General features: G+C 40.7%; 1 protein-coding gene across 9 annotated transcripts in view; it reads left to right on the plus strand.

Moving 5' to 3' along the window:
* Window positions 1-25,544, plus strand: part of PLCB4 (phospholipase C beta 4) — a 395,438-nt gene that overhangs the window by 283,992 nt on the left and 85,902 nt on the right. For all 9 annotated transcript variants that reach the window (XM_045833066.1, XM_045833064.1, XM_045833065.1 and 6 more), the window contains 4 exons: window positions 5,398-5,479; window positions 6,850-6,950; window positions 7,595-7,652; window positions 14,364-14,472. In XM_045833066.1, coding sequence (XP_045689022.1) covers window positions 5,398-5,479; window positions 6,850-6,950; window positions 7,595-7,652; window positions 14,364-14,472 — 350 coding nt within the window. The remainder of the gene's footprint in view (window positions 1-5,397; window positions 5,480-6,849; window positions 6,951-7,594; window positions 7,653-14,363; window positions 14,473-25,544) is intronic.

Below are 25,544 nucleotides of genomic sequence, written 5' to 3' on the forward strand. Positions count from 1 at the left end.
GTGTCCTTCCATACCCTGTTCTACTCTCGTGATTTCAGAGCAAAGACAAAGCCCTCCACAAGTACTTTAACTAAAAAAAAATTCTGGAAGCTTAGCTTGAATCACTTCCTCGAATGCTATGTTCAGTTTGTAAGAATCATTAATGGACATAAAGTTGCATTTTTCCCAGGAATAGATGGCAGCTTCTATTCTACATTGATAAGTTAAAGAACATCTGAAAATGTAGCACTGCTTTTTAAAATCTTCAAATAGGTGAGCTTTTAAGATTTAAATATCTTTTACCCATGTGCCCTCAGCCACCATTGGCTGAAATTAAAGAAGCTTTTATTGTGCACCCAGAGTGGAAGTGTGTGGACTGTGTCTAGGAAGGGCGATGCCTCTGGACAATGCATCTCATGCTGGGTGATCTGGTGCCCTGGCCAGGTGGGCTCCTTTGTGTTCTTGCCCCTTGCTCTCTAGGTGAACCATCACACCCTCTTCAGCACTATAGATTCCTCACCTTGCCCAAGGTAATAGTGACAAGGAAAAAAAATGCCAGTAAAGCAAAAGTGAGGAGGACATGAACCAGATATAGCATCCACAGGTGTCCTTTAATGCTGACGTGCTTACCCTCTGAGCCCTTACGCTTCCCTCTTTCTGCCTCTCCACTCCCTTCAGTGTGCGCTCATAGTCTGTGGTTACAGTTGGAAGTTTTTACGATGGTAGTGATGGGCAGTCTCTAGTAAACTCTCCAGTATCGTTTTGGTTGGTGTTGTGTGAGCACTTCGTGGAAATTCCAGAAGTTGGACTGGCCCCCAGAGCATCTGCTGTCCACATGAGGCCTGCAGTGCATTTGGATTCAGGAACCTAAGCTCTCACCATTAATCCAAAACAGATTCCCAGATATCAACCTGCTCTTCTAGGGATGTCCAGGCTCAGGTTCATGTTGACTTCTTCTCTGGATACCACTCCAGCACAGAAGCCAACCAACCACCGACAAACAAACCTCAGCAAAACAGGGTAGTCACTCCCTGCCCAGCATTTGGGTTGGACGTATTCCAGCAGAGGCAGGCCGATCACACCTGGCCACTTGTGACTCTTCTAGGCTGCCCTGCCTGTTCCGCCTCTGATCTGTCCCGAAGCTTCTACTCTGCATCCTAAGAGAATATCTTCATACTCCCTCAACATCATTCTTTTCAGATGTCACAGAATTCTCCTAGAAGTCATCATTTTTCTTAATTCCATGTGTTACAATAGTCGTGAACTAAAGTATCCATGTGACCCAACTAAAATATCAATGAGAAAATGAAAAGCATACGAACCATAAAAAAAAGACCACACACAATGTTCTTTTAATTTAACCTTTTATTGAGGGCATACAGGGTTGTATAAGCATTTGTTGTGGTCCTTATAAATCTATATGTACAATTCTCTCCTTTTTATTTAATAATTTATTAGTGAGTCAATTTTATGCCTCCTGTACAGTTTATTAAAAGCCCCATTGGCATCCTTGATGGATGGTTGTTGGCAAAGATACTTCACGCTGATCCCTGTTTTACTCACAACTTGAGCAATAGCAGAACAATTATTTTAATGTATCCCAACATTCTACAGCTACTTTCAAATACATAGTGCATTTTTATTTGAAATTAGTATTGAAGTAACAAGTCCAAACTCAGAGGACCCAGATAGCAGTGTAAAGAAAAGAAACATAAGTTGGATCGGTTTGTACATATCTTACTCTCCTGTGTTTTCTTCCCAGATAAGGCTCAGGAAATGGACAAAGTCTAAAACACATAAATTGTGATCAGAGCACTTCTCTACTAACAGTTCTGGTTTTATTTGCATGTATCCTACTAATCACATCACTATAAAATAATCTTGGAAGCTTTTTCTGATGCCAAAGATTTTTATCTAGCATGTTCACGGACAAAATTATTACCCTTTTATTTTTGTAGAAATAGCCTAGATGTTTTGTCATCTTCTGTAGCTCTCTTGGACATGAACTCTTTGGTGCCTGCCAGTATTAACAGGTGTTTGACACAAGACATCTGTGATTCAGGGGCAGTTTATTAGAGTTGATGGAGAATTGATACCACGCCAGAAAACAGCGGCTGAGCTGCCAAGGCCAAGGTGGAAATTGTTCTGAATGTTTTAATGGATATGAAGAGTAAACACTTTTAAAATGTCACTTCATCATTACTGTCCTGGAGTTTTTAAAATGGAAACTGTTAGCATGTTAGTGTGCGTGCACAGTGTTACAGGGGACCTGACTTCATAGTCACTATAGCGTGGGAATGGCCCCTGCTCTTCAGCATCAGTCAGAATTTAATATCCAGGACATTTCGGGAATGATGCATGAAGAAAGTCTTACCTTTACCTCTGTGTACACAATCTTATGGAGTCTGCCTTTCTTTCAAAGTTATAACCTTCATCTTCTCACTCACACCAAAGCTTTGGATGGGTCACTTTGATTTTGCCATCTCCCATTCCTTGTTTGCTGGAGTTGGAACCACTGGCTGGACAGTTGGGATGTGGTAGCCAGACAGGAGTTGTGGGCTATGGCTGGAAGGAGCCTGGAAGGGGACCGCTGTGTTAAAGAAGGCTGGGACCTCAGCCATGGTCGGCTGCCCAGCTCCTACATCCTCCACCAGGTCCCAAAGGCCCAGCCTGCCCGTAGGGGGTTTGGTTCAGTCGGGGCTTCACTCCATGAGTCCTCCCTGGCTGTTTCAGAAGATGGTGTTGAGCCCGTTGGATAGATTGTACACCTTTGAGGGCAAGCAAAGAGTGAGACTCCCTTAGTTTCTAGGATCATGGGTGTCCTAGTCACCTGTGAGTCCCCCAGGAATGTGGAACTTAACCAGGACTCTGATAGGACTGGGCATCACTTAAGAGTATTTGCTTTTATGCATTTCCTTTGGGGAGGAGGGTGTGTTCTGATTCAGTAAAATCTCACTGAGCACCTGTTAGCTGTGAAGCACTTAGCTATACACTCTGGGCCAGAAGCTGTATATAAAGGGTTGACTCAATCTTAGTCTTTTATAAATATGTTTCCATGAAATGTCTCCCAGTGGTGTCTCAAATGCCCCAGCCTGTGATAAGTGTGTTTCTGTCAGGACCCGGTTCAGTGGTATTCTGCCTGGCCTCTCAGGCAACTGGAAACTCAAACAGTTCACTGTCACTCCAAAAGCCCTCTCGCCCCTGACAAATCCGTATTCAGACCCAAGAATGATTCCAAAAGCTGCCGAAGCAAAGGGAATAAAGGCGCCGCCCCAGGGAAATGGTCTCCTCACTTCTCTTTTCCCACCTTCCACCCTGGGCTTGATCTCTAGTGTGGAGTCAGGTGAGCAGGTCTGCATTAAGGTTGCCCAGCTCCAGCCCCCGGTCCCACCTGACAAGTTGGGCCTGAGAATGAGCGCCACTGGCCATAATGCCACTTCTTCCCCTATTATCTCCTATGCGATCATGTCTCTGGGCTCTGATGTTGCCCTCACTAGTGTGTCCCTGTGTGGATTTTCCTCTGTCCTGGTGCTGGACACCTTACTTTTCTCTCAAGTTCTCTGTCTCCACAAATGCTGGGACCTTCCTAATCCCATAAGATGTTCTTTTCCTACTTCTTATTTCTTGGTGCTTCAACCAGTCCAGGTCAAAAAATTCTGTTTCTCTACACTACCCCCTTCCTCCCTGCCTCAACCCCTACCAGACACTCAGGTTCTGTTTCTAACAGAAGGGCTCAGCCCCTATGCCTGCTGCATTCATGACCATGTCAGTGAGTTCTCAGCCCCTTTGCCATGCCTGCCCAAGCCTGACAGAAGCTCGAGTTAGCTGAGATACCCCGGAACTGTTATGCAGAGAGTTTCATCCTGTTTACAGGTGGCGGACATCCCAAATACTGCTGGGGGTCTGCAGCTCTCCCGTTAACACATGCTTAAAAAACATAATATATCTGAATAGCTACTTCCCCCCTGTATTATGAAGGTCAGATATATTGCTTCTCAACCCAACTGAATTTAAAGTATACAAATTCCATGAACTCCAGAGAAGTGGGGAAATGTGGGAACATCACCCTCTGCACTAGAAATACATTTGCCCTACATGTCTATAGATTTGTTAAAGAGAATTTACAGGCCTCCCTGCATTTGAATAAATCTGTCTCAGGCACTCTTAAAATATACCTCTTGAAGTATTCTTGGACCAAGTAAGAAACAGTAAAGCTTTGAATGAACACATAACCATTCATTTACTTAAAGTCAGTTCTTCCCAATCTATTTTGGGAAGTTGGACTCTGAGGTTGAAGTGGTGCTTTCTCCCACTCATCACGGTTAACCAGCGGTTGGTGCTTATGTTTAGAGCTTGCCTTCCTCTTAATGTGAATGGTGGAGTGCATGACAAGGTTGGGATTAGGGAGGTGCTGTTAAAATTCTCTTGTGCTCACAGAAGGCATTCTAAGGCCAAGTTTAACAGATGAAAGTAAGCTCTATCTTGAGTGGAGGTGAGACTACTGATTTACAGTTAAAGTTATTATGGCAACAAATTACCAATCAGGAAGTGAATGAAGGCTCCTTTAGGTAGCTGAGGCATGGCTCAGAGCTAAGAGCGAGTACCGAGTTCTCTCCTCAGTAGCATTCGTTCTGAGGGTCACCAGTGTATTGATCACAGGGGGTCAGTCTCTTTTTTCTACTTTTATCATCATTTGGAAAGATGCTCATTGATGTGGTATTTATTTTACTAGTCGTAATGCATACCACACTAGTTAAAAGGCTGTGCCATTATTCAAAAACACTATATCTAGGGGTAGTGAAGTGCCAAGATTCTGTTAAAACATGGAGTAATTGTTCCCCTTCTTCCCCTCTCCCCCACACTTAACCCCTTTAATAATGACCTCCGAAATCCTTGAGGAAGCTGACTTCAAGTAGCCCAAGGGAGCATAGCTCAAAAGACAAATGAATAAGCAAAATATGTCTGATAATGCATGCCAGCTGCAGGAAGTGTGACACCAGGGTAAGGGCATTCGTGGGAATGGGCTGAGTTCTGAGGGCCCACTTGTCTTCCCCAAGGCCGGATGTTATGATCAACGTGAAGTTTTTTCCTACAGCCATCTCCATCTGCCACATTCCCTTTTCCTAAGAAATTAATTTGATAGAGTAAAAAATAATCACAGCTTTTGTCTGAAAGAGTACCTCTGTACCCCCAGTACCTCCGGTACGCACAACAACCCAGGGAGTTGGTCTGTCGTGGAACCAAGTTGCCTTTGCAGGACCTAGTTTGGGAAGTGGAAAAACACCTAGAAATGAGAAGTAATTTTATTCTCCTTTTCCTTCTCCCTCCATCCTGCTATCCCTAGTATCACTTGGAGCTTTGCATTAGAGAAAACAGAATTAACAATAACTTGACTTTTTTTTTTCTTTTTTGCTCTAGTATTACTAGAACCTTTGCATCGGGGAAAACAGAAAAGGTGATCTTTCAAGCACTCAAGGAGTTAGGTCTTCCCAGTGGAAAGGTACTCATTAATTTATTTTATTTTATTTTTCAGTTACAGTTGACATTCAGTACTGTATTTCAGGTGTACAGGATAGTGGTTAGACATTTATATAACTTACAAGGTGATCCGCCCAGTAAGTCTAGTACCCACCCGGCACCATACACAGTTATTACAATGTTATTCCCTATGCTACACTTCACATCCCCTTGACTATTCCATAACTGCCAATTTGTAGTTCTGAATCTCTTCCCATTTTCAAACCAGCCCCTCAACATCCCATCCTGTCTGGCAGCCATCAGCCTGTTCTCTGTGTCTAAGAGTTTGTTTCTGTTTTGTTTGTTTATTTTGTTTGTTAGATTCCATATATAAGTGAAATCATATGGTATTTGTCTTTGATTTATTTCACTCAGCATAAGGTATTTATTTATTTAATAATGTGTTTGTAAAACTATTTTACTTATTTATGTTCCCATTTGTAATAAGCCAGATTTTATATATTAAACCAATCTCAATTCGATTGAGAAATAGACTCAGTCACATATAGTACAGTCACCTTTCTTCATTTTTCTTCCTTCCTTTGGTCTTCTGGGCATTTTAACCTCAATGTTTTCAAATCCAGACAGTGTACTACTTCAAAATGTTTTCATCAACTTTATTAAGGAGAGGAAACGGCTCTTTCACACAGTTTACGTGAAGCGTATTTTAGAGGCCATCCGAATTGCCTCAACTGAGCACAGCATCAGCATGAGTGACTGACTAATAAAATCAGTTAGTTCTTCAGGCTGGCAGGCGTTGTTTTATGAAGCACCTCTTCCCACACAAACCATTTGTGTTTGTGGCCCTTCAGACTTAAAATAACTGAAATGAATTTATTGACTGCAAGAAAGATTTAAGCCTGTTACTGCTTTAACAATCCTTTTTGAAATATAAATTTCAGCATGAAAAGTCAAATCTTACAGGGTTGTCCTGAGCCTCTTTATATGGTCTCGTGAAAATTCACAGGCTACGCATGTAAACTTTGGGCTTGATTTATTCAGCATCCTTTAGGCAGGCACTTGTTTTTCTCCCTCACGGAGGGAAGAGGAAGTATTTTTTTATATTTGCTCTGTGGGGTGTTCCTCAGAGCAGGCCCAGCTGGAGGCCGGGTTTGAGCTCACACACCACAGGCTGGCTGCGTGGTGGTGGAACCGCTCGCTTCCACCTGCTGTGTCCTGAGGATGCCGAGGCCCCACCTGCCTGGAGGTGGGCTGCTGCCTCAGTCTGCAAGAATCAGAGATGGGGCCCCGGGAGCCCAAGTGGTCATCTCATTGCTTCATGATCCTGTAGGTTCTTCACCTCCAAGAAGAAAACATGCTCCCGGATTCATGACACACTTTTATTTTTTACAGAATGATGAAATTGAGCCTGCAGCATTTACTTTTGAAAAGTTCTATGAACTGACACAAAAGATTTGTCCTCGGACAGATATAGAGGATCTTTTTAAAAAAATGTAAGTTCCACTTAGGAGAAAGTATCCTATCAGTGTTATCCTTGTCCTTTTAGATTTTTAAAACTTCAATTGTCATAGTATTTAATTATAGTATGTTGATAGTATGTAGAGTATCTAGTCAGGCTTATATTTTCACCCCTTAGTTTATCTGTGTAAAAGTTCACTGATTTTTTTTTGAGAAGCTTTTAGATAAGTTGGTGGCAGCACCTGGAACTTTTTTTTTCCCCCTTTGCATTGGCTTTACTAACTACCTACAATTTTAACCTGCTCCTTTAGGTATTAACCCATTATGTAAACTAACTAGATTCGATTTGGAATGTTACTATGTTGTTGAACAGTTCATTCATTCCAGTTATCTCAAGTGGATGACTTACATGTTGTTTTTTAAGTAATGTCTTTTGATAATGCTAAAGGAGAATTGCAGGCATTTTCTGTGAGCTAATGGGAGTGTTTTCTTTGTTGTTGGGTTTGTTTTGTTTTGTTTTGTTTTGTTTCTTACAGTCTCTGGCCATTTTAAGAATGCACCATTACTTCAGGGTTAGAAAATAAGTTTAGAATGATCATCAACAAATGTCAACATGTAAATCGTACCTACTGCAGCATCAAATACAAAAACTTACTTTTTCTAATAAATTTCTTTTCAGCAATGGAGACAAAACTGATTATTTAACGGTAGACCAATTAGTGAGCTTTCTAAATGAAGTAAGCTTTTTCATACATTAACTCCATACAGTCTGTGTGCAGTGGCTTGCCTCCTCCAGCATCCTCATTGCATGCCCGCATCATACACCCTCATTCCCTGTGCTTTTGACCTGCTGATCTTTCCATATGGCTTTACCAGGTGCAAAAATCAGCTGCTGCCCTTGTATGTTTGTACACTTCCTACGCATTGGCTTTGCACACTGCTTTTTTGTTGGTTTCTTGCTGTGATGTGTAGCTCTGGTTCTGTGTGTGCGTGTGAATTTTTTATTATGTATTTATTTAATTAAATGTGTCTGTGTTTTTGCAAGATGGTATTTAAGGTACTTATTTTTTTTCTATTGGTCTCATTAAATAGAAAGAGAATGGATTGAATTTACCACACTATATATTTGGGTTCTCCATTGCTAACTTTTTCTCATATATTTGCATGGACTGGAAAGCTTTATTTTTATCTTTTAATGGACTGCATGTAAGAAAAATATGTAGATTTAAATAGAATATTTTGCCAATAGGCACAACTGTTTTTCCTGGGTGAAAATATAGTACATATTAGGTCAATGTGATTGCAGGTTAAATTTTTACTTCTTAATTTTACAACATTCTAAGAGCTAACTTTAGAACATGATTCACTTAACAACCCAAGCAAGTTGACAGAATTTGCTTAAGCAGAATAAAAAAAATATTTTAGAACAAGTAAAGGTTGCACCTTTTATTCCAGTTCAAATTAACTTCTTTTTCCTTCACATATACAATTAAAAGTATTTTCTCTTCAATGAAACCCACTGAAGCTCTTGCTAAATCCCACAAGGAAAATCTAATTTTTTCCCAACACATTAATAAGAAGAAAAGTTTCAGTGAGAAATGGACCATATATTTTTGTTTCAAAACAATTTATGTTAACCATTATACCATATAGAGAGAAAACGTTAGAACACTGTCGTGTCAGACATGAGGTATTGCCTAAAAACAAAAAACAAAAAACAAAAACAAAAAACAAGAGGCAAATTGACTTGCCAGTTAGCTGAGACAAATCACATCTTTGCAAAAGGGTTTTGCTTTTCTTTCCCTGCCAGGGCTCAGGACTTCCAATTTGTGTAGGGTTGCAAGTTAGAAGCTATGCAGCACTTTTAGGGTTTCCAGAGCCTAAAAGCACTGATGCAGGAAAGAGAAGATACTGCATAAATCAGCACAGATGCCTCCACTTTTAAATAAGCCTTGCAGTACAATACGATGTTTATTTTACTTGGAAACAGTTTAAGTTTTCGCACTCCACTGGTCTCTGGTCATGTGAGTACTGTGTTCATAATCTTTACCCAGATATTATCCACATTCTTTTGACACCATTGCTCAGAAGTTAAATTGCCTTCTTTTCTTTCCTTAACCCTTTCTCCTCCTCTGCTTTAAAAAAAATTATTTTTCTATTTCCCTCAGTTTCTTCATGCACTTTGGGCATTTGATCATCTTCAGTTTTGGTGAGATGGGCAGGAAGCTTGCTTTCTACTAAAGAGGGAAAACACTTTAGTGGAGAAGAGAAAAGCTATGATGTCATCAACCTAGCACTTCTAACAGAAGACCCCTGGTGGGCACTGGGGTGAAGCTAGCTAGTGCCCTGCCATCTATTAAAATTTGCATTTTACTAGGCACACAAAGGAACAATTCTGAAGTCTGCATTCATGGGTTCTAATTTTATGACATGCCTTTAATGGACTGTTTTTATTGGCCAACCCAGTAATCACTCTTGTCATTCTTGTAAGTCTTAAGTACATATCATTTAATTTTTGAAAGATAAGGTCATCCCTACTTTCTTGCTTTTCCATCCAAATTCTTTCCTAAATACTTCTTGAATAAGCTTTTACCCATCACTATTAGAGTAAACAGTAGCTCTCATTTGTTGTTTACGTTTCCTTCTGTTTGGCTTCTCATTAACAGTAAGGAAGCACCTTGAATTTGAGGGTGCCACTGATGGAATCATTGTAATTTTATGTTAATTTCTTTAGGGCACAGAGACTACAGGACAGTCTGGGAAAGTGTACAGCCTTTATTTTTAATCAGAATGTCCACCCTGAATCTCTTTTCTCCTAGTGCACTCAACTGGAAGACCTAGACCAAAATCTGGATGTTTCCTTGAAGAAGCTTTGTCATACTTAGAGAATGTTCTGCCAGCTCCTTGCACCCTCTCTCTTGAGTCCTACTGATGTCCCTCTCGTCTCTACAAAATCAAAAGCATCCTTTAGGCAGACTGCCTTCAAAACTCATGATAAATGGAGACAGAGGGGACAGGCATTGTAGTGTAAGGGACTGTGAGTCCAGAAGTTTAGACTTAAAGCATTTTCAAAATGCCTGAGTCCTGGATTATGCAATAAGACAAGGAAAATAAATGAGTCCCATGAACACAAAAGGACAAGGCCTTACTCTCGTTATTTGCAGATGATGATTGTGTTCTCTCAGTATTAAAAACTATCAACTAAAAAATTCTTTGAATAAATATAAGAGAGTTTAGAAAAGTAAACAGAGACATGACAAGAAAGCAAAAATCAATAGACACATGTATACCAGCATTAACCAATTAGAATGGGGGAGAAGTCCCATTGTGTTAGCAAAGCTGTCCTGCCTCTCACCATCTTCTAGCTTGTAAATTTCTTTACTCTTTATATGAATTTTCTGTTCAGTATATTAATATGTATCTCCAGGAAAAGAGAGGAGCAGAGATAGTCAGCCATTGACTGTTTGGTTGTTGTGTAGGGGTTTGTACGCCCTCTTGCCTCTCCATGTCATTGACATGTACTAGCTTCTCCAGATAGCTTTGGACCTGCTCCTCATCTGTTTCTCACTATCCCCTTGTTCACTGACCCCCACAGTGTGGTCCCTGGATGCAGCACTGCCATCCTCCGGGAGCTTGTTAGAAATGCAGAATCTCAGGTTCCCCTCAGTCCTGCATTTAACAAGATCCCCAGGTGATTTGCCTGCAGGTAGATTGTGTGCAGCACTGTCCTAGCGAATCATCTGGGTCCCTCCTCAGCATGCCTGGTGTGAATGGGAAAAATGTGAGAGCAGCATATAGCTCCTATTATTCGCCATAATTAATTTAGTGAGGAAAATATACCACTCAGATCTAAAGTTTTGCCACTGCTGGGTTTTTTTGTTCCCTTCCCATAGACTGGGGGAAACTTTCTTTGCCTACATTATGAAAATAGCAAACTGGTGAAGGGAAGAGCTGGGAGAGGTACTTAGTATGAGCTGCTACATGGTTGGACACTGCTGTCAACTCAGCTCTCTGGGTGTGGCAGTACTAATTAAAATCTCTGGGCTTCCATTAGTTTCACCTCTCCCTGTTCCTAATGAGAAGCTAAACTGATTTTAGCTTTCCCGTCATCCTTTATTTGACTTCTTACAGACCTGCTAACAACTGCAGACCTAGAGAATTGAACAATGCATGGAGAGCAGGAGAGAAAAATGTGAAAGAGAAGATAGAGATCTTAGACCTCCAAAATAATAAAGAATTAGCTTTATTTCTTTGTTGCTGGTAATTTTCCCCCCTGCATTATATATATTATCATATTAAGGCTAAACCTGATTTTTAAAATTTATTTATTTATTATTTATTTTTCTGTCAAAAGCATGTAACAAAGGACCCAAGATCTCTTTCCATTTACGATATCTTTATGCTTTAATGCACTGGCAAAGAAAGAAGGAATTGTTTAGTCTTACAAGTAAGCCTACCCTTGCCAATTATTCCTTCATTTTCTTTATATCTCATTTGAACATTATTTATGACAACATCTCTGTCTCCCAGTGCTGCTTGGATTGAAGCCAGTCGATGCCTTTTCTCTGTAAGAAGAGTAAAGACATAATAATGGAGCCATGTCCATTAACTCCTCATTCACTTGGGCACTGTTCTGTGACTTACTTTTTGGAAGCTGTTTAGAATCTCATTTTACAAAGCTCTGGACATGATGGCGTAAAGGTCCTGGGTATACTGCTTCCCTGAGCCCCAGCTGAAAACCAGTGGTCCATCCCCCAGAGCTGTGAAGCATTTGTCTCACCTTGCTTGTGTCCGCACGGAACTCTTCTGCAACTCTGTTATTCTGAGATTACAAGAAATGACCCTTCTCCTCTTTGTTTTTCATCTAAAAATTATAGTTTTGTGACTCTAATGCAAATCTTGGCACTTGTTTCCTTGCCTTCAGATTATCCCAACTGCACCATACTTCCTTTATGAAACATGAAAATTTTAGGGAAAGCCAAAGATTATACATGTTATCTGGCAGAGCAGATGCAAAAACAAATGTAATTTCTTGCCGTCTGTTCTTAATGTGTATTTGCTACGAATGTTGAGTTAGGGGACCATGATGCATGCATCTTAAGGCTTGGTTTTCCTGGCTGTTGCTTCTGATAGGATGTTCTAGTGAGTATCCGGCTGTGGGACACAATTTTAATAGGATTTAATTGGGAGGATATCACAGATGTTTATCATTCTTCTATCCCTGGAGGACTTAGAAAATACTTTGTTTATGATATTAAATATGTTTAAAGGCATACCTTTACATGTTAGAACAGTACTTGTTAAATAAGAGCCCATCAGAATCACCTGCAAGACTTGTTTAAAAAAACAGATTCCTGGGTACCACCCTGGAGAATCAGATTTGGTAGGACTGGGGAGGGGCCCAAGAATTAGCATGTCTAAGAAGCTCCCAGGTGACAGTGGTGCCATTGTTGCCATTCTCAGACCACACACTAGGTTCTTGGAAAAAGCACATAAGAATGTCTGGATTCCCCATCTTCTTTTCCCTAACTTGGTCTCTTCTCTCCCCTTTAGCTGAATCTCTTTTTCCTCTCACTTTTTAATTCATATGGATTTGCCCCATCATCTCCATGAGGCCAGGATATTTACCCACTGAGCATATCATTAAATCAAAATACTTAATTTTAGTAAGGAAGAGAAATATAGTGGCCAACCTGGCACATAACTTCAGTGGGGTCTAAAAAGGACCTTTTATCCCACATCCATCATCTTCCATGCTGTTATTTACAGGAAAGGAATGTGCCTCTAAAGAGCTTTTAAAACAGAGTGCTCTCACCAGAGGGGCAGTGCTTGTCATTTCCTGGAATAGCAACCTCTAGAGTTGCATGGTGGCATTGTTGCCTAAACCAGGTGTCGCATGCCTTCACTTGCCTGGCTTTCCATGGTTCACCTCTTGATTTCTCTGCATTACCCCATCGCTTTTGTTCTTTATGGTCTCAAAGCCTGTTATTAATATAGCAGTTTCTGCTCTAGCACATGCATGCATGTTTGAGCCATAACTTCTTAGATGACAGCAGAAGCATGCTTCATTGGGATAAATTGACAAAAACGATGTTGATTCCTTTTGAGTGAACACTTAGCTCGGTGGGGAGGTGGGAGGGCCAGAGTAGGCTAGGCCACAGGTGCGTTAGGAAATTACATCAGTGCTCTGTGGACCAAAGGCATTCATTTGGTGAAACCCACTTTTCAGATTACCATCTCAAAATAAATGAGGAAGGGAAATCCATATGAACTTTTAACAATTGTTCCTTAAATACATTTTCAATAGTGTTTTTCAAAAGTCTGTGCATATATTTGGGTAAAGAGTTGTTGCCAAAGGCCTACCTACTGACCAGGTTTTTCTCACATCTGCTTATCTGCCATTATTCCATTGACGTTTGCTTTATTTGTTTATTTGATGGATGATCAGAGTGGCAGTGTTTTCAGTCCTCTAATGCATAGTGAACAGGAAAGGAATTTAATGGACCCACTCCCTCCAGGTATATACAAACAGGTACACACACAGACACACACACAGGATTGTAGCTGAGTTAGTCACTCACTTGAATTTGTTTCATCATTGCTGTGGAGTTAGAATGACAGACTGCAGGACCATCGTTGCTCATGATGCCTCATTAGTACCATGAGGGTCTAAGTGCCAATTAAAAAAGCATGAACTCACCATCCATCTAAGTACCTCAATCATTGTTGCACTGTCTGCCCAGAGAATTTCCTCGGGGCAAACTGATTGAGATTTCATAGACTTTCTGAACTACTGACAGTTAAGTACAGATTTTCCCATTGTTTATAGCTTGCAGATATCCTTGTGCTGATTAATTTTCATCATTATTAAAATTAGTTCATTTTGATAGTTACTCAAGAAAACAAAGTTTATAGAGTGCCCAAGAAATCTTTTATTGATGTAGAAAGATATAATAGAAATGAAATGATGTTTACCTGTGTTAGTGGATTTTCTTATTGTTTTTGTTTTGGCACTTAAAGTAGTATATTTGAACTATTTTGGGATTTTTGATTTTTGTTTTCATTTTTCCTTTTCTTTAAAAGATTTTTAGTTCACGTTTTCATAGACATTTATGCCAAATGTCTAACCTGCAGTATGACAACAAGAAGACAGGACAATTGACATGCACACCCTATTGCATGGCCTTCAATTTTTGAAGGAAAAACAAAGTATACTCCGTATTCTGTCTCTCTAGCTCAGTGAGGGGAAGCAACCAAGTCCTTCCAAATTTGCAGATTTTGGAAGTATATTTTAGGGAGGAAGACAGGAAGACAGTGAAATCCTATCTTTGTAACTATAAATGTGATATTATAGACACATCTTGTTTTAGAAATTATAAACTTCAGTAGTGTGTAACATCGCAAAGGCAAGAAATGTCAGCCTAAATGGAGTTACTTTCTCATCATAGCATCAACGAGACCCTAGACTGAATGAAATTTTATTCCCATTTTACGACACTAAAAGGGCGATGCAGATCATTGAGATGTATGAGCCTGATGAAGACTTGAAGCAAAAAGGTAATAAAAGTAGAAAAAATATTTATTAAAAGCAGCGAGAATATGTGCAACTTTTAAAGTCCTCAGATTTTTTGTTAAAATATCTTAAAATGTTTTGGAACTCCCTAGAGCCAAGGATTGGTAACTGGCCAATTTTTGTTTGTTTTTGCTCTAAGTTGATATAAATTTTACCTTACACCGAAATTTCTCCATGCTGCCTAGAAAGGTTAAAGTACTGTACTATTAATCACATTATAGTGGTATTCCCCATGTACTTTCTTATGTTGTATAATGCTTGTATTGCATAATGCTTAACATGTAAAAATGCCAAATCCAATCTCTGTTTGCAGTCTTTGAAACGTATTCCATTTCCTATAAAAATTTATACCTTCTTTTTCTCCCTTCTGTTTTGCCAAGCCTGGTACATTTCATTCTTCATTTAATGAGCCTCCTCACCCATCATTTGACCTGTGGTATGGAAGACAAATACAATGGACATGAAATTAAATAGTCAAGAATCAATTTAGAAAGTTGGTGGGGTTTTTTAACCTTCTCAACTTTTAATAAAACTTTGGAAGCAATGTGTGGTCCATGCCAATATTCAACAAAGGAAAGGCTTGGAGAGAAAATTTAAGATCAGTCCCTAGCAGTGGGAAACACCTGCAAATGATGGAAAGGAGGAGGCTAATGTAACTGGACAGTGATACCTTTGAGATACCTGAGCGGGTGCCTCTGGCCTTGTCTCAGTGAAGAGAGAATGGAGATCTAGATTCAAGTTCTGTCTGTCCCCCATGCCTATGAGTATCATAGCTGTAGTTTCCTCCTCTTTAGAATCAAGGTTCTTTTTATTTTGTGTCTCAGTGAATGTGGCTGAAAGATTTATACATTCCGTGGACCAACATACAACCTGTTTATACACACTCCTGGCTCACAATGATGTGTGACCTCATCCCGATATTTTCCCAAGTCCAGTAGAGTTTTCCCTTCTTTGTAGTCCTATATTTACACTCTTTGCTGGGGCCTCAAATACATTTCTTCAGCAGGACTGCTTCATTATTTACCTCTTATCAATATGCCGAGTATCGTAATTTATTCTACCTTGCATGTGATTAAACTGAAAGGGATTGTGGCTCTATAGAAAATTGAGCACTTCACAGTATTTGATTTCTTGTTGCTACTCTGCCACTGTGTGACCTTGAGCAGGGAACTGTATTCCTGAGCCTCAGTTTCCCTGCTTATAAGATGGTGGCAGTTGTTCTAGTAGTTTTTTCTCTCCCTACCTTCATTTCCTAAAGTTTGTAAAGGGTTACCAGGAGTGTACCAAGCACTCTCCTGGATGCTGGGGATTCAAAACTGAATAAGGCCCTGGCCTGGTATCTATCTCAGTTGGTTAGAGCATCGTCCCCCTATGCCATGGTTGCAGGTTCGATCCCTGGTCAGAGCATATGCAAGAATCAACCAATGAATTCATCAATAGGTGGAATAACAAATTGATGTTTCTCTCTCTCTCTCTCACTCACCTCCCCAAATCAATAAATAAAAATTTAAAAAAATACTGAATAAGGCAGTTGTGATCAGTGTGATAGATGTTATGAAAAATATACATTGTTGATTATTTCTAAAGCTCTTCTAGGGCCTAAATGTCCGTGAGATTATCATTAATACATCTAAAAAGAACAGTTTCACCATTTCACTGATGATGGATATTTTCAAGTCTGTCATTATCAGGTATGGGTGAGAATGTGGTGCAAAAGGCATTTGTATAAATTTCTGGTGGAGGCATAAATTAGTACAACTATCGTGATGAATATTTTGGCAACAGTACAGTGGAAAATGTACCTCTCCTACAACTCAGTCTTTCTACTTCCACGTACAATACGTACCCTAGAGAATTTCTCTGATATTTCCTGCTCCGATGTCAGAGTGGCCCAGGTTCAGTCCCCTGGTCTCTGCTCCATTTACACTCCTTAGAACAGCTTGTTCAGACCAGTGACTTTAAGTATCTTCTACACACACATGACTTCCTAATGAAACTCTCCACTTCTAACCCCTGCAGAATGTATAGGACCCTCCATTTGAATGTTGAATGGGTGCTTCAAATGTATATATGCATCACGTGTAGGTTCTTCTCACCCACAGACCTGTTCCTTTGCCAGTTTAGAAATGCGTACAACTATTTGCCAGCTCTCCAAGTCAGAACTCCTGGAATCCTCAACTTGTTTTATTCTTCCATATCAGCTCTAATTAGCCAGCAAAATCTGTGACATCTGCACACAAAATAAATTCCAAATAAATCAGTTCTCACCATCTCCACTTCTACTGGACCTGCTGAGCCTACATCATCTCTGCCTGGACAATGCCAGTTGGCTTATAGCTAATCTCCCTTCTACTCAAATGCCCTATAAGTTATGCTCCATGCAGTGGCCTTTCAAAACCAAAACCTTTCAAAACCAAATCTGATCATGTTATTTCACCCTTCAAAACCCTCCAAAGGCTTTTCCGCACACGTAGAATAAAATCCAAAGTACTGAGAGAAGACTAAAGCCCAAGTGATGTAGCCTTTGGCTGCCTCTCCAGCCTCATTTCCATCAATTTTTCCCTTTGTCACACACTCCTACTTCTCTGCACTTGCTAACTTTTCTGCCTGGGATAGGGTTCCCCCAGATGTGTGTGTAGCTTGCTCCCCATGTGTAAATGTGACCTCCTCAAAACAGGTTTTTTTTTTTTGGAGGGGCAGATATCTAACACAGTGAGATATTAGTAAAAATTACATAACTTTGTCAAAGTTAAATTACAGGTGAAATTCCCGTATATCTCTATGGCATACCCCTTTCAATTAGGATTTCAAGATGCAACCTCCCCAATCATAGAAGAACTACTACATTTTCACGATCATACCCTAATAATTGTCTTTATAATCAGCTCTCTGGTCCTATACTTAATTTCCTCTATATTAACAACACGCTTAACCCACACAAGTACAATAGACGCCCAAGAAGTAGAAACAATCTGAACAATTCTTCCAGCTATCATCCTAATTACAATTGCCCTCCCATCTCTACACATCCTATACATAATAGACGAAATCAATAACCCCTCCATGACTATTAAAACCATAGGCCACCAATGATACTGAAGCTATGAATACACTGACTATTCAGAACTATGCTTTGATTCATACATAATCCCTACGTCCGACTTAAAATCAGGAGGACTCCGCCTATTAGAAGTGGATAATCGAGTAGTTATCCCTATAGAAATAACGGTCCGCATACTTATTTCTTCCGAAGACGTACTTCATTCATGAGCCGTCCCATCCCTAGGGCTAAAAACGGACGCAATCCCAGGCCGACTTAACCAAACAACCCTCCTATCCACTCGACCCGGCCTATACTACGGCCAATGCTCCGAAATCTGCGGCTCTAATCATAGCTTCATACCTATTGTCCTCGAAATAGTTACTCTAAACTGCTTCGAGAAGTGATCTGCATCTATACTGTAATTTCATTAAGAAGCTAACCTAGCGTTAACCTTTTAAGTTAAAGATAGGGAGAATCAACCTCCCCTTAATGATATGCCCCAATTAGATACATCAACATGATTTATCACAATTGTCTCCACTATAATCACCCTATTTATTATCATACAACTAAAAGTTTCCAGCCACCATTACCATTCAACCCCAGAACCAAAAACAACCAAAACTACCGAGTCCCTAACTCCTTGAGAAACCAAATGAACGAAAATTTATTCGCCTCTTTCATTACCCCTACGATAATAGGACTTCCTATTGTTATTCTAATCATTATATTCCCCACTATAATATTCCCATCTACCAATCGGCTAATCAACAACCGACTAGTGGCCATCCAACAATGACTAATCTACCTAACATCTAAACAAATGCTCTCAATCCATAACCGCAAAGGACAAACATGAGCTTTAATACTAATATCCCTAATCCTATTTATTGGCTCCACAAACCTATTGGGTCTACTACCCCACTCATTTCACCCCCTACAACACAACTATCAATAAACCTTGGTATAGCTATCCCTCTATGAGCAGGAACTGTAATTCTAGGATTCCGCCACAAAACTAAAGCCTCCCTCGCACACTTTCTCCCACAAGGTACTCCCCTCCCCTTAATCCCTATACTTATCATCATCGAAACAATCAGCCTATTCATTCAACCAATAGCCCTAGCCGTACGACTAACAGCCAACATCACTGCCGGCCACCTATTAATTCACCTAATCGGAGGAGCAACACTTGCCCTAATAAACATCAGCACAGCCACTGCCCTCATTACATTCGTAGTCCTAGTACTGTTAACAATCCTAGAATTTGCTGTCGCCCTAATCCAAGCATACGTCTTCACATTACTAGTTAGTCTATATCTACATGACAACGCTTAATGACCCACCAAACACACGCCTACCATATAGTTAACCCTAGCCCTTGACCACTTACAGGGGCTCTATCAGCTTTACTAGTAACCTCAGGCCTAGTAATATGATTTCACTTCAACTCTACGACCCTACTAACCCTAGGTTTACTCACCAACTCATTAACCATACATCAATGATGACGAGATATTATCCGAGAAGGCACATTCCAAGGGCACCACACACCAGTTGTACAAAAAGGACTCCGCTACGGAATAATCCTATTTATCATCTCAGAAGTCTTCTTCTTCTCAGGATTTTTCTGAGCCTTCTACCACTCCAGCCTAGCCCCAACCCCTGAACTAGGAGGGATATTGACCCCCAGCAGGTATTACTCCCCTCAACCCACTAGACGTCCCCCTTCTTAATACATCCGTCCTACTAGCCTCGGGAGTCTCTATCACCTGAGCACACCACAGCCTCATAGAAGGGCACCGTAAACATATAATTCAAGCCCTATCCATCACCATTGCTCTAGGCCTGTACTTTACCCTCCTACAAGCATCAGAATACTATGAAACACCCTTCACTATCTCAGACGGATTTTACGGCTCTACATTCTTCATAGCAACCGGATTTCACGGCCTACATGTTATCATTGGATCTACCTTCTTAATTGTATGCCTCCTACGACAACTAAAATTCCACTTCACATCTAGCCACCACTTCGGATTTGAAGCTGCCGCCTGATACTGACATTTTGTAGACGTTGTTTGACTTTTCCTATACGTATCCATCTATTGATGAGGCTCTTACCCTTTTAGTATCAACTAGTACAACTGACTTCCAATCAGTTAGTTCCGGCACAATCCGGAAAAGAGTAATTAACATAGCCATTACTCTTCTAACAAACACAACACTGGCCTCAATTCTTGTAATCATTGCATTCTGGCTTCCCCAGACTAGCACCTATGCAGAAAAAGCAAGCCCTTATGAGTGCGGCTTCGACCCCCTGGGATCCGCTCGCCTTCCTTTCTCAATGAAATTTTTCCTTGGAGCTATCACATTCTTACTATTCGACCTAGAAATCGCCCTTCTTTTGCCCCTACCATGAGCATCTCAAACTAATAATCTACAAACCATACTCCCCATAGCCCTAATCCTAATCTCCCTTCTGGCCGCTAGCCTAGCATACGAATGACTACAAGAAGGACTAGAATGATCCGAATAATGATAATTAGTTTAAAAAAAACAAGTGATTTCGACTCACTAGATTATGATAAAATTCATAGTTATCTAATGTCCCTCACTTATATAAATATATTTCTAGCATTCACCATCTCCCTAATAGGATTACTAATATATCGATCCCACATAATATCCTCTCTCCTATGCTTAGAAGGAATAATACTCTCCCTATTCGTAGTAATAACGATCATTATCTTAAACACTCAACTAACGCTAGCAACAATACTACCCATTATCCTACTAGTATTTGCAGCATGCGAAGCGGCACTAGGCCTATCCCTCCTAGTAATAGTATCCACCACCTACGGAATAGATTACGTCCAAAACCTTAATCTCCTTCAATGCTAAAAATCATTATCCCCACTATTATACTTATCCCCCTTACCTGGTTCTCCAAACCAAAAATAATCTGAATTAATACCACAACCCATAGCCTAGTAATTAGCATCCTATGACTACCCCTTATCAATCAATTTGCTGACAATAGCCTAAATTTATCCACAATATTCTTTTCTGATGCCCTATCCACTCCTCTACTCATATTAACAATATGACTACTACCCTTAATAATCATCGCCAGTCAATTCCACCTATCCAATGAAACCCTATCCCCAAAAAAACTCTATCTTACTATACTGATCTCACTCCAATCATTCCTAATTTACCTAACCTTTACCGCTACTGAACTCATCATATTCTATATCCTATTCGAAGCTACTCTACTCCCAACCCTAATCATCATTACACGATGAGGCAACCAAGCAGAACGCCTAAACGCAGGCCTTTATTTCCTATTTTATACATTAGTAGGATCTCTCCCCCTACTTGTTGCCCTAGTCTACGTACAGAACATTACGGGCTCACTAAACTTTCTTCTTATACAACACTGATCAAATCCCCTCCCTACCTCCTGAAGCACATCCCTATTATGGTTAGCATGTATACTAGCTTTCATAGTAAAGATACCATTATACGGCCTCCACCTCTGACTACCAAAGGCTCATGTAGAAGCCCCCATCGCAGGCTCAATAGTCCTCGCAGCAATTCTTCTAAAACTAGGAGGCTATGGCATACTACGCATCACAATCTTACTCGACCCACTTACTGAATTCATAGCTTACCCATTCATAATACTCTCCTTGTGAGGCATAATTATAACCAGCTCCATCTGTCTACGCCAAACAGACCTTAAATCCCTCATTGCCTATTCCTCGGTAAGCCATATAGCCTTAGTTATTGTAGCTATCCTCATCCAAACTCCCTGAAGTTTTATAGGAGCAACAGCCCTGATAATCGCACATGGCCTAACCTCCTCCATACTTTTCTGCCTAGCCAACTCAAACTATGAGCGAGTCCACAGCCGAACAATAATTTTAGCCCGAGGCCTACAAACTCTTCTACCCCTCATAGCAACCTGATGACTCCTAGCAAGCCTCACCAACTTAGCCCTCCCACCAACCATTAATCTAATTGGAGAACTATTCGTAGTAATATCAATATTCTCCTGATCCAACCTTTCCTTAATTCTCCTAGGAGTAAACATCATCATTACAGCCCTATACTCCCTGTATATACTAATTATAACTCAACGGGGTAATTACACTCCCCATATTAATGTCATCCTCCCCTCCTACACACGAGAAAACACCCTCATAACTATACATATCCTCCCTCTCCTACTTCTCTCTATCAACCCTAAAATCATCCTAGGAACCCCTTACTGTAAGTATAGTTTAATAAAAACATTAGATTGTGAATCTAATAACAGAAACTAAACTTTCTTACTTACCGGAAAAGCATGCAAGAACTGCTAACTCTATGCTCCCGTGCCTAACAGCACGGCTTCTCCACACTTTTAAAGGATAGTAGTTATCCATTGGTCTTAGGAACCAAAAAATTGGTGCAACTCCAAATAAAAGTAATAAACTTATTCTCCTCTGCCACTATCATATCTTTAATTATCCTAACCCTACCCATCCTAACAGCAATTCTAAAAACCCAAAACAACCCTAACTATCCAAATTACGTCAAAACCATAGTCTCCTACTCTTTTTTCCTCAGTATATTTCCCACGATCATATTCATTTACTCCAGGCAAGAAATAATCATCTCCAACTGGCACTGAATTACCCTACACACCTTAAAACTATCCCTCAGCCTAAAACTAGACTTCTTCTCAATACTATTCATACCAGTAGCACTATTTGTAACCTGATCTATCCTAGAATTCTCAATATGATACATACATTCAGATCCAAACATCAACCGATTCTTTAAGTATCTCCTAATATTCTTAATCACAATATTAATCCTAGTAACAGCTAATAATCTTTTCCAACTATTCATCGGCTGAGAAGGAGTAGGCATCATATCCTTCCTACTCATTGGTTGATGATACGGCCGAACAGATGCCAACACAGCAGCCCTACAAGCAATCCTCTATAATCGTATTGGAGATATCGGCTTCATCCTAGCCATGGCGTGATTCCTTGCCAATTCTAATACATGAGAACTTCAACAAATCTTCATCCTTAATTCATTTACCCCATCTCTCCCCCTGGCTGGCTTACTCCTCGCAGCAGTAGGTAAATCAGCCCAATTCGGACTACACCCTTGACTTCCCTCTGCCATAGAAGGCCCAACTCCTGTATCAGCCCTACTTCACTCAAGCACAATAGTTGTAGCCGGCATTTTTCTTCTAATCCGATTCCACCCCCTCATGGAAAACAACACTACAATTCAAACGGCGGCCCTATGCCTAGGAGCCCTCACAACCCTATTTACCGCTATATGCGCACTCACCCAAAACGACATTAAAAAAATCATCGCATTCTCTACTTCAAGCCAACTAGGACTAATAATAGTTACTATTGGAATTAACCAACCACACTTGGCATTCCTACATATCTGCACACATGCCTTTTTTAAAGCCATACTTTTCATATGCTCAGGATCAATCATCCACAGCCTCAACGACGAACAAGACATCCGAAAAATAGGAGGCTTATTCAAAACTATACCCTTCACCGCAACAGCCATAACTGTAGGAAGCCTAGCACTAACAGGTACTCCCTTCCTAACAGGATTCTACTCCAAAGATCTAATCATTGAGGCAGCCAACACCTCTTATACCAACGCCTGAGCCCTTCTCATAACCCTTATCGCCACCACCCTTACAGCCGTATACAGCACTCGGATTATCTTCTTCGCACTACTAGGACAACCCCGCCTTCCCACTCTAATCCTAATTAATGAAAACAACCCACTCCTATTCAACGCCATCAAACGCCTACTCATCGGAAGCATTTTCGCCGGGTTCTTAATCTCGAACAACATCCCTCCAACCACTATTCCCCCAATAACAATACCCTCCTACCTCAAACTCACAGCGTTAATTGTAACCCTGACTGGATTCATCCTCGCCCTAGAGCTTAACCTCGCCGCACTAAACCTAAAATTCAAAACCCCTACCAACCTATTCAAATTCTCCAACCTCCTAGGCTACTTCCCAACCATCATGCACCGACTGCCACCAATAACAAATCTAGCACTTAGCCAAAAATCCGCATCTTTACTACTAGACCTTGCCTGACTTGAAATTCTCCTTCCTAAGTCAATCTCTTCCCTTCAACTAATATCCTCAAACCTAGTCTCCAGTCAAAAAGGACTAATCAAACTCTATTTCTTATCCTTCCTAACCACCTTTTCACTTGTCTTAATCATACTTAACCACTACGCGTAACCTCTATAATCACCATCACAGCAACCAACAGAGATCACCCAGTAACCACCACTAATCATACTCCATAACTATATAAACCTCCCACACCAGTCAACTCTTTACCAACAGAACCCGTTCCCCCCACATCACAAGCAACCCAATCTCCCTCTCCTCCGCTATATCCAAAAATTGCACCCAACTCTGTCTCCTTCAACACGGAAAACACCAAAACAAACTCCATAACTACACCCACAATAAAAGCTCCCAGTACCGTTTTATTAGAAATTCAAACCTCCGGATACTGCTCTGTAGCCATAGCTGTAGTATACCCAAAAACCACCAACATACCCCCCAAATAAATCAAAAACACTATCAGCCCTAAAAACGACCCATTAAAACTCATCACAATACCACACCCCGCACCCCCACTTACAATTAAGCCCAACCCCCCATAAATCGGAGAAGGTTTTGAAGAAACCCCGGCAAAGCTTAACACAAAAATAATACTTAAAATAAACACAACGTATGTTGCCATTATTCTTACATGGCTACACCCATGACTAATGGCATGAAAAGCCACCGTTGTACTTCAACTATAAGAACAATAATGACCAACATTCGAAAAACCCATCCACTTCTAAAAATTATCAACAGCTCCCTTGTAGACCTCCCCGCCCCCTCTAGCCTATCATCATGATGAAACTTCGGCTCTCTCTTAGGAGTATGCTTAGCCGTACAAATTTTAACAGGACTATTCCTAGCCATACATTATACATCCGATACAGCCACAGCATTCAACTCAGTAGCCCACATCTGCCGAGACGTCAACTACGGCTGAATACTTCGTTACCTTCATGCCAACGGAGCATCCATATTCTTCATCTGCTTATACCTACATGTAGGCCGAGGACTCTACTACGGATCCTATACATACTCAGAAACATGAAACGTCGGCATCCTCTTACTCTTCGCAGTAATGGCCACCGCATTCATAGGCTATGTTCTACCATGAGGACAAATATCTTTCTGAGGAGCAACAGTCATTACAAACCTACTTTCCGCCATTCCCTATATCGGGACAGACCTTGTCCAATGAATCTGAGGAGGTTTCTCTGTAGATAAAGCCACTCTAACCCGATTCTTCGCCTTCCACTTTCTACTACCATTCCTAGTAGCAGCCCTAGTGATAGTCCACCTTCTCTTCCTGCACGAAACCGGATCCAACAACCCCACAGGCATTCCATCAGACCCCGACCTAATCCCATTCCACCCCTACTACACCATCAAAGATGCTCTAGGATTCCTAATCATACTCACCGCCCTATCAATACTAGTCCTATTCTCCCCAGACCTACTAGGAGACCCCGACAATTACATACCAGCAAACCCCCTCAACACACCCCCACACATTAAACCAGAGTGATATTTTCTCTTCGCCTACGCGATCCTACGTTCAATCCCAAACAAACTTGGAGGAGTCCTAGCCCTGGTCTTGTCAATCCTAGTTTTAGCTATCATCCCAATACTATCACTTTGATTCCTCATTTTGTATTTCCTTCTAGCACGTTCCTGACTTTATGTAATATATTTATTTGTTTATTTATTTGTTCTCTTGCCCATACTATTTGAGTTTCACGAAGGCAGGGCTTGTCCTTTTTTTCTGTCACTGCATCTATCCTAGGGCCTCAAAAAGTGCTTGCTCTTAGAATACATATATGTGCCTAAGAGACAGAGGC

The sequence above is a fragment of the Phyllostomus hastatus genome, unplaced genomic scaffold (genome assembly GCF_019186645.2).
Source record: "Phyllostomus hastatus isolate PE091 unplaced genomic scaffold, TTU_PhHast_1.1 phas_contig_17, whole genome shotgun sequence".
In the NCBI taxonomy this organism is placed as follows: domain Eukaryota; kingdom Metazoa; phylum Chordata; class Mammalia; order Chiroptera; family Phyllostomidae; genus Phyllostomus; species Phyllostomus hastatus.